This window comes from Phytophthora infestans, genomic scaffold (genome assembly GCF_000142945.1).
Source record: "Phytophthora infestans T30-4 supercont1.5 genomic scaffold, whole genome shotgun sequence".
Taxonomy (NCBI): Eukaryota; Oomycota; class Peronosporomycetes; order Peronosporales; family Peronosporaceae; genus Phytophthora; species Phytophthora infestans.
Window position 1 is genome coordinate 4735808 of NW_003303754.1, and position 10716 is coordinate 4746523.

Genomic DNA, 10716 nt, shown 5'->3' on the forward strand with positions numbered 1-10716 from the left:
GTGAATGTGAAACACTCGTCTTAAATTTTTCAAAGGAACGACGTGCCACAGAAAGGCCACCTTCAACGGCAACGTCCTCATCCTTGAGCTGGTACAGCGCCGCACCGTAGACCGCGAAGTCTTGAATGAAGCGGCTGTAGTAATTAACCGCTCCAAGGAACGACTGCATGCCCTTCTTACTCGTTGGAAACGAAAGCTCGGTGATGGCCGCAAGCTTCTTGGGGTCAGCTCTGATACCTTCTGGCGAAATTCTATGCGACAGAAAGTCCACCTTGGTTTGGCAGAAGATGCTCTTGGTGAAGCTAATGCTGATCCGACACTGTGCAAATCTTGCCAGCAATCGGTCCAGCGTCGCCAGGCAGCTGTCGAAATTCTCGCCACCGAAGCAAATGTCATCCACAAACGACCGTCGACCAAACACAGGAACCAGCGATGATTCGTCCGGTTCCCCGTTCGTAAACATGTCAGCGACGGGGCTGTTGACGAGTTGTAGTACAGGGTCGCTCACTACCGGTGCTTCGCGGTCTGCCACAAACTTCGTTTGAAACGAACCCTCGGCGCTTGGCCCACGACGTTCCTTGGCCTGTTCTTCAGCTAAACGCATCTTTTCTGAGTATTCCAACCAACCTCTCTTAGGTTGAACGAACCCCCAGAGTACGTTGTCAATCATCCGCTGGTAGATCATCGGCGCGTTCTTTATCCCGAAGAGCATGCGTAACCACTCGAAATGTCCGAGTGCGCAGACAAACGCCGATACTTTACGCGCTCGCAAGGTCATCATGACCGCCCAGAAGCCGCTTGCTGCATCCAGCGAGCAGAACCACAGGTAGCGTTCGAGATCTGTTAACAGGTCGTCGACTAGCGGCATTGCATACTCCATGATCGCGGTGATAGCATTCACCATCTTGTAATCAATGCAGATCCGGATGTCCAGCCCGTTCTTTTTCATCACAATCACGATCGGCGATGCCCATGGACTATCTGAAAAAACGATCAGTCCTGCTCGCAACAGAGCGCGCAGCAGCTCGTACAGTTTGCCGAGAAATCGTAGCGGCACGCGCCGGGCACGCTGTTTAATTGAGGCGTGCCCCTGTGTGTCGATATCGCATACCACGCCGTAGGCTGGCGGCGGCAGTGCGTCACCACTAGCAACCAGAATCTGCTCGTGGTTGTTCAACGTCGCGACCAGACGTTCTCGGCGATCAGTCGACAACTCCGGATCAGCAACATTAGACGTAGTGTAGTCTATTGTCGTGTTGACCTCTTCGGTCAGATCCGGCAGGAATGCCAGCTCCTTCGCGTAGTCCTCCAAGCCAATGTTGTTAGCCGGGTGTTCGTAGAAGTCATGTCTCGTACCCTCCGTTGCTTCATTTCCTTCGGTCGTTAACACTCGAGCAACCGAGATGTACGTTCCGTCCAACGTCGCTACGGACTCTTCCCTTGACTCAACATCGGCATCCGCTTTGATTTCAACAGTCGGTACTGAGTCCATCTCCTTTCCATACTGGCTTCCCATCTCTGGGCCATCTGCCGAGTCGTCGCTCGCAATACTGAATGTGCGGGCCGCTGACATGTTGGGCTGTTGACTTTTGTTCAGCTCCTCGTTCTGCCGCTGTCTTGACATTTCGAAATTCGCACCAATCTTGCAATGAATACTCGGTGCCGTACTCAACACCTTCAGCGCGATGCCTGCATCATCTGGATCAACCACCGACGTCTCGTTCGCAGATTTGGTGACACACAAGGCCGGGACAGCTTCGTCAAAACAGGTGACTCCATTTAATCCAGTGCTATTACTTGTCGCTTCCGTGGTCACCCTGACTGGACACTAACACTCGTTGGCGTATGTACCACGTTTACCGGCCTCAATAGTTCGTGTGTACGCACTACCGAGGCTTCGTTCGCGTTATTGCCTCCGCCATGGGTTGTCGTGTACGTGTCCAAAGGTTCTTCGGAAGGCTGACCGTCGGCCGAATCCCCGGCTGTCACCCCAGACGCCAGACAGGCTTCCACTCGTTCACGTTCTTCCAGGATCAGTTCCCAGCGTTCTGCACACGTCAGACGATCACTAGAATCCACTAGCGAGTCTTCTAGAGGTCGTGCTAACACCCCACTGGGTTCTGGGTAGTCTGGTCGATCAACTGCCGAAGGCTGAGTTACAAGCCATTGTTCGTAGATTTCGCATTCACGCTAGAAGAGCTCGCGGTCTCTGCAACCTTCGTAGGCCAACACTTGCCAGTCTTGGTACTTCTTGGACTCCAGACGCACATAGCCGTCACCTCGTGGCAAATCCCCATCTGGAATCCACATTGCGATCGAGTCGTGTGCTGGTAAGTACACAGTTCGATCAGACACGTTGGTCAATCGAATGCTCTGAGGCCGTCCACGTCGAAACCTCGTCACTGACGGGATTAGCTTGTTCGTTCGACGAACCCACAGCACGTGTTCCTCCAGCCCGACTTGACGCTTCGCTAGTCGATATTCTCGCCACTCGTGCGCTTGAATGTCCAAACGCTCGGGTGGCCCGGCGTTAACATGGGAGCCGTACTCTTCGCTGTCGATCATGTTCTTGGTCTTGATCAGCGGGATTTGGACTTCGTGCGGTAATTGCGCCGCGCCGTGAAACAGGTCCAACCGGATCCCAGCTGGGATCATAAAATCGGTCCCGAGTACCACGTCGACGCCTGCACTATGCGCCATTACCCACATCTCAAACTCGTACACCATCTCCCATCCAAGCGTGATCTTGACGCACGCTCGCCGCGTCGTAGACACCTTGCCTTCGTTAATACCTTGAATGTCAATGCGGCGTCCGTGATCGGGTACATTTCGGAGTCGCAACTTCTTGGCAAAGGCGTCAGTGATCACACTAACGTTCGCTCCTGTGTCGAGGAGGATCCTCGTTCGCTGGTCGTTCACAGCGTCTTGCACCAGAGCTCTCATTCTGATCCGTCGGTCGAATTTCTTGGCCGACCACCACCCCTGTCTCTCGCCAGGGTTCAACTTCATCATCTTGGAGTGACCCTTGGGCTCGTCTCGCGCTGCACTCGAAACCAAGCCGAACGAACCCTCGCTGGTGCCCTCATTAGCATCAGCACACTCCACTCTCTCTCCAACACCTCCACCGAGGATTCTACTCCTCTCCTTTTCATTTTCCGTCGCGTTCACACTTGTTACGTATTTATCAGGCCATTCACTCTGCCCCATGAAAGCAAAGATACACTCTGCTTCCATTGAAGGCTCGGTTAACTGTGGCAGCCCGATAGGGACCAACCCAGTTGTAGTTGGCGGGCTGCCTAGTTTAAATTACGTTCTTGAACGACGGCTTTGAGCTCTGGCGGAAGTTCCTCCTTCGTGCCCTTAGTACGCACGAATTTGGCAAGGTCTTGGAAGTTGCGGAAAAGTTCGCATTGTCCAGCATCGTGGAGTTGTTTGCAGAACTTGCATCGCTTGTTACAGTAGTGGGCGGAGTGACTCCTGCCACCGCATACCGCGCATGGTCCGTACTGTGGGCGTCGGTTGTCGCGGTTGAAGTCACGTCGACCGCGTTGGTCCTGATTGAGCCCACAGTCACCACCTCGGCGATCTTGATTGAAGCCATTCTCGCGATCAGGCGTGTTTCCACGCGGTTGACGGTTGTCTGAACGTGCGTAGGTGCCCTCAGCAGCTGCACGGCGCTCATTTTCGCTAGCAGCGGCGAGGTATCGGTCGTTTTCATCCAATGAGAAATCACCATCCGTATTATCGGGCTAAAAGTCGTTGTACTCATCTTGGACATCGTCGTAAGCGTTCGGATCTTCGTTTGAATACTCGGTGCCTCCCTGAGCAGCTTCACGACCCTTTAATTCAGCTAGTAGGTCGTCCACCGTGGCTTCAATGAGTGTCACTCTTGGTTTGTTGCGGTTGTCATCGCGGCGACGGTCATCACGCCGATTGTTGCGGGCGTATCCATCGTCGCGTCGCGTATCACGGCTCTTAGAGAATCGGTACTCACTGTCACGCTTGGCCATTCTCTCCTTGCCCTTGAGAACATCTTCGATGATCTCTTCGAGCTCGTGAATGTCGGCGACTCGAGCGTGGTAGGGGACTCTCCGCCAGCTTGTCATCATCGCATGTTGGCCAGGGAACTGCTGTACGTGTTCTTTCGCTTCGCGACCACTCTTCTCAAAGTGTAGACGGGCGGTCCGAGCGTAGCCGTTCAGCCTGTTTATGTAGTCGCACAGATGTTCATTTCGCTCCCGCTTTGCCGAGTAGTAACGTGACAGTGCCGTCTGCGTGAGCTGCGAGCAGTAATAACGGATGAACGCGTCGCTCAACAGCTTCCACTTGCGCTTCGTCTTCTTCGGAAGTTGACGGAACCAATGAATGGCTCCGTCCCGGAGACTCAGCTCAAATGGAATGCACCATTTGTCGGCATCTGTGTGGGTTCCAGTCATTTCATAGACGAACCAACGGAGCCACTGCATACAGTTCTCGCTCTTGTTGCGAGAGCCTGAGAACGGCGTGATGCGATCCAACGGTCGGTGCGATGCCATTTCAATCCTCGGTGTCGGGTCCACGTCGTTCAGCGTCGCCAACTCATTCATCTGCCGCATCAACTCGACTTGCGGATCTTCCTCGTCGAATGTGCACCAAAATGTCATCGTCACTGGACGAACCATCGCTGTCGACTTGACGACGTCCGGCACCACCTTTGGGAGCTCGCGCACCGCCTCGGCGACCGAACGAACCCTCGTTGCCAGCGTAAAGACGCTGCATACGGCTCTCCGAACGTGGCGTAACCATGTGCGAGTCTTGAAAGTACGGTGAAGCTTCGGTAGTGCCAAAGGCACCACGCTCAGCTCCACGCTTGGTCGGAGGAGTACGAACGAGTCGTTGGGGCGTCGGCGGCAGTGGAATCGTGGACGGATCTTCATCTTGAATCATCGGTCGACTCACAGGCTGCTTTCCGGCATTGATGCCAACAGCGCCAAACGCCTCCGAAGTTTCTTCTTCCATTTCTGGAGAGCAGCTCCGGCTTCATGTGGACTCCAATCTTGGAGCGACATCGTCGATGGGTACGTCTCGCTCTCGAAGCCCAGCGACAACAGTCGCGAAACTGAATCCTCGGCAACTTGGCTAGTCGAAACCGAGTTGACTGGGTATTGAAGTTCCTGCCCAAGCGCAGGCCAGTCGGCTTTTTTCTTGGGGATGGGCTTGAACAGCTGCATTTACTCATCATTCTGCATCGGCGCTTGTACGCGGTCAAAAACGCGCTTGGCGGCTGGTGTATCACCGTTGATAGGTGGGCGAGGTGCCTTCAGCAGTGCTAAATGCTTTGCACTCGCCACCGAAGGTTTAGAACCCTCGGTCCCATCGTCATAATCTTCGTAGGCGGGTTCCGGTCCCGCAACATCATCGAGCTCGTCGGCGAGGTTCCTCGAAAGGGACCTGGTCGCCCCGCTCAGCCCCGATGATAGCGTGGCCGTCTCCGGCGTCGCTGCGCCTGGCTCTGGAGCCGGCGTCTTGTCTTCGTAATCTTCATAATCGTGTGCGTCAGGACCGATGTCCGCTTCGTCGTCGAAGCTCACTGAAAGCTCGGTGGCGGTTGCAAAGCGCGCAGCCGGGCTTGAACTCTCGTCGCGAGCCCCGCCAGACTTGGCAGGCGTAACTGGTACCGTCGGTTGTCCTTTCGCCATGTTTCTTGTCTTTTTCTTGTTCTTCTTCTCTTGGTAGCTCGTAAACTGGAAGGCCATACAAACAGCTCACAATGGTCACAATATGTTCCCGGGTCGCGGCACCAGTTGTGGTGTTGGAAATCCCACGTGAACTCTAGCTACAAATGTAGTTAGGATGTTCCCACAACAATACGTCTACTAGGATAGTAAACGATCGTTCGGGCGGACCTAAAGACCCCAGTTCTGCCCTTGCACCGGGACAAACTGGACCTTGTAAACTACTTATATAGGCCAACCAGTAAAAATAAGAACACGCTACTAGCACGAGCAAAGCTAGCAGGTGTTTTGAATCCTCGTGGTCCCAACAGCGGAAGGGTACCAGGCACGGGTAAGCCTTTTACGAGGTCACCGAGTGTTCAACACGCGGTTGGAAGAATAAAAAGGAGGCAATTCAAGCACTCCCAGTCGTGCAAATAGGCAACAATAAGCCGTCACGTAAAACCTCCCGATAATAATCGGCCAATACACAAAGTCTCTTGGCCTTGCCGGATGAACCCTCGCTACAGAGCTTCGAGTTCACCGACAGGCATAACACACTCAAACAAGCTTGACCTGACGCTTACCTTGAAGCCGGACGTCGCTCTGTGTGTTTGAGTGGAAATTCTGTTCTGTATTTAAGCTTACCCTTTCGGGTCTATTCCTAATAAGAAGTCCTAATCAAGTATACAAATATCAAGTGAACAACGATCCGTTATGGATCTTCTTGCATGCCAAGCGTCGTCTGCACCGTCGCATGAGCATCTTTAACGGTCCGCGCCCTGTCCCAGACGGTGAACGTGCCTTCCAAGGGTCGCTGAGTCTTCCGCGAACTCATCTCAACCGCCACTGAGGGTTCGTACCGTAGATGGTCCGCTGAATGCGAATCCGGCCAGTCCATTATTAATAATAAGGACAGCCTGGATTCAGTGACATATGCCCGTATCCGATACTTGTTGAACGTTCGGAGGTGACGCCGTCGAGTCCCTTGCACCTCGGCGTCTCGTACATCACATGACCGAGGGTTCGTTGCTTGAACATCTTGGGCGGTGTCACGTCTTTGTCGACGGGTGATAATCCGCAACTACTGAGAAATCACAACACCACATAGCCAAAAAGTGGCGTATCTTATTGAAATGAACGTTTATTAAGTAAGACTTGAGGATGGCTTCAACAATGAGGCAGTACAATACTTTCGATAATATCCAGAATCTCCCGGGCAACGCACAGCTTTAGAGCGAAAGGGTATACGAAATCGCTGTACTATCACGTCCATTTGGTATCGCCGGATGACTCTGGATAAAATCCAGAGCTTTTTCGGGGAATAAAGGGTTAAAGTAGTCGATGTAAAAATCTTTTTTTTAATAGATTATTAAAATAGAATGCCGCAGTACCGGACTGGCATTAACAGTGGTCGACAGCCATCGAGGACGCTATTTTGTGTAGCTGGAGCAATAAGTGACCTTTTTTTATGCGGTTTTCAGGCTGGGCAAAACTTATGCATATCCGTGTATGCTAGAAACGGCTGGGAAATAACTTAAGTAATGAGCGTACAAATTGATTTTGTAGCTTGCCTCCTAGACTTTTCCCTGTTTTAGCCAATGATATGTTTCTATTTTAACTAAATAGGTTATTAGGTTTAAGATATCTAATATTTTATGACATATTTATATTCGAATATAAAGGCTTTGTGATTTAGACTTGAATAAAATAAAGAACAGGCATAGCTATATTTTGAAACAACTATTCGACAGATCGCACTGAAACGTATACAAATACAAGTGTAGCTTTGGATTGGTTTATTTTAGTGCCAGGGTAAAAAAAGCGCTGTTGACCACTGTAAATGCAAACAGCGTTGGCAAAAATCCAGCTCTTTTTTGGCTGCATGAATGGGTTATTCTTTTTTCATGGGTGGATAATATTGAGTGTGTTTTCCATTTTAGGTAAAAACCTAGTTTACCTTCTTCTGATTGGTTGCTACAATTAGCTCGTACCTCTAAAATTAAAAACAAGTTTTAAGTTTTTACCGTAAATTAAGTTTCTTGCAGATCAGCACAGTGCTTGATTATTCTTAACAGATCTCAGCAACAATAATAGAGCATGTCGTTGTTGACGCTATAATATGTTTTCCACTCGAAGCTAACCGTCCATTCTTCACTAAAATAAACAGTGAAAACCCCAAATGTTTGTGCTTTGGGTGGGTGGGTAACCCAAAAAGCTCCCAAACCCCAAAAGTTCCATTATTCTAAAACCCAATTCCCAAAAACCAAAAACACACGTCTGCAAATGACAGCCGGCCACGGAGTAAGCGAAGCCACCGAGACTTTCCAAGCTGAACCATGCATGGATAATGACACAGATGTCTCCCCAGATGCCGCAAAACCTTCCACGGATAATTCATCGGCTGCCCCCACTTTCGCGTTCGCATCATGGAAGGCGGAGCTCGAGCTAATGTTACAACAAGAGAGTAAGAGTTTGCACGCGAGCTTACAGTCATTGCAGAGTGACTTTGACGACCGCTCTCAATTCATTCGTGGAGATTTTGCGTGGCGCAAACAAATCACTGCTTTCCACGACCGACTTCAAGATGTACTCACGAACCAGCTCAACGATGTCGCCACCAATGTCAGTAAACATGCTGCACACGTAGCAGATAGTTTGGCGCAGACTCTGGCCAAGGTTGAGCGCGATGGGCAACGTGCTGTCCACCAGCACGAGCAGATAGGAGAGGCGACGTTACGTCGAGTGCGCACCGCCTCGACCAAGGAGGTAGAGCGGGTAGCGCGATTGGAAAAGTGTCTTCGTCTCGAAGAAGCTCGACAGGCTGCTGCAATATTAGCTGAACGAGAGCGCCAGTTAACCGACGAACACAACGCGAGAGGAAGTCATCTACAAGCGCTTCTTGGCGACATGCGTGCGTCTAATGATTCGCTTGAGACCCTTAACTCTCAGCTACTGGAAGCGCTGCGAACGTCGCGCACTGAGCTTGAACAGCTACGCAACACCCTGGTACAATCCATAGCTCGCCCTAAAGCGAGGATCTCCAGTCTCTCGCATAACGAAAACAAGAATGCTGGTAGTATGAGTCGGCCCAATGGAGACAAAAGCGGCAAAAACAATACAAGTCGCGGTCTGGAATCGTATCCGTCCACGGCGAATGAGCTATTGCTAGTGCCTCAACTCCGACAGTCGCTCAAAGAAGCCACACAAACTGTGGCAAGTCTACAAACCCGCCTGGGCGAACTTGAAAGCGCTTCGGACAGTGACAAGCAGCGGCTTCGCGATCTGCAACTCGCTCTAGCACAAGCTCAAAATGAGAAAGCGAAAGCCACAAAACTGCTCGGAGAGGCGCGTCTAGCCCTCATTGACAATGGAAAGAGGCTTGTTGAAGCTGCCAATGAAAGTGCGCAGTTGCAGGACAAGTTTGACTCCTTGCAGGCTCTAGCACAGGGTCGGGAACAGGCTCTTGTTGATTCACAGAGACTAGAAGACGCCACCCGCAACCACCTAGAGGCCTTAACGAGTCGATTACAGCGTGTGCAGAACATCGAAGTTCGATGGAAAGAGTTTGAGAACGAAGTGACCAAGTGGAGAGAGACACAAACGGAGTCGAACACTCAGACATCGGAAAGTCGTGATACCAGGGATTTGAAGCGCATCTTGGGATCATTTTACCGGCTAAAAGCAAGCGAAGGGTCGGTATCAGTTGGACTTATCGCCTCAATGGAGACGCAAAAAGAGCTTGAGATTCGTCTTCGGTATGAATTCGAGAGGCGATTTGGGGACCAGCTGAATCTTCGGATCAGCCATGAGCGACGCCACGTACTTGAACGACTTAAAGCGTTGTGTGCTGCAGAGGCTAACGACAAGCAGGAGCAGACAGAACGCAAACATCACCGCGTTTCCCGTACTAGCAAACTTGAAGGTGATTTCACTCGTTTGAGGCGGCTGTTGAGAGCCGCTTACAATCAACTCGAGATTTGTGTCGGTGCATGGTCTGACACAGATCTGGACGAACTTCACGCTCGTCTGGAGGCGCTACAGGGTCAAGTACTGACTCTCGAAAACAGGCTGGAAGAAGCAGCCAATCGAGCGGAATCGCAGCGTGTATCGCTTGTACGAGCTGAATTGGCTTAACAAGAAAAAGATCTTCTACTGGCGGAGATCATGTCACGTTATCGTCGATTGCGATCGGCTCAAGTCGCACGGGATTCCCGTCAACAGGAGCAACCTCATCATCGTCAACCGATCCAAACGAAGCCTCTAAATGTTTGTGGTATTCCACAGGCGATGATGGTATGCAAGACTAGGTTACGGACGTTGACACAACTGCCCTTGCACTCGAGACCTGCGTCAGCTGCGGCTTGTCTCGAATCGGTCGGACACCAATCTTCTTGTCGAGTATCTCATGCGCCACCAAGTCGTTTGGGCTCTCGTCTTGTTTCCGATACGACTATCTTCGACTTGCAAAGGCAACCGAAAGATAAACGAGTGGAAGAAATCGAGGAACATGTTCGCAGTAAATTAAAATCGGCATTGATGCAGTCCAAAATGGAGAACCAACTTGAAGACACCGTGGGCTCTCCTGGAGTAAGTAATCTATTGTTGTGTACAAATACACGATACTAACCCTGCTTCGTACATTTTTTAGGTTTTCGAAATTCTCCATCGCCGTCGCCACCGCAAGTAAAAACGAAAATAAAAGTTTTCAGACAGCAAGTGAATGGAGTTTCTCTGCCAAAGTCATGTACGAGGCTCTCAACAGTATTTCTTGAAGAAGTAAAGCCAATTCAGGCTGACGTTCACGCAACCCGACCATCTCCTTTCGTGTGACTGATGCAGTGAGCGTGTCTGTCGCAGTTGACGTCGCGTCCATTCCCAGCGAGAGCAGCTATTAAGTCATTGATCAGAGTTGGTTTAAACGACTCTGAAAGTGATATAGAGAAAGTGGGAGGACGTGTATCTATAGCGGATGTTAAGACGGCACCAAAACGGCTCTCGGGTATTCTAAACGTAAGAGGGT

At 51.1% G+C, this 10716-nt stretch overlaps 1 protein-coding gene across 1 annotated transcript; it reads left to right on the forward strand.

The window, feature by feature from the left end:
• Positions 1-8144: 8144 nt before the first annotated feature.
• Positions 8145-9830, forward strand: PITG_04494 (uncharacterized protein; the record flags this gene model as incomplete). Its single annotated transcript, XM_002906056.1, has 3 exons — positions 8145-9272; positions 9423-9738; positions 9787-9830. The coding sequence occupies 3 exons, from the start codon at positions 8145-8147 to the stop codon at positions 9828-9830; spliced, it is 1488 nt and encodes a 495-aa protein (XP_002906102.1).
• Positions 9831-10716: the final 886 nt, after the last annotated feature.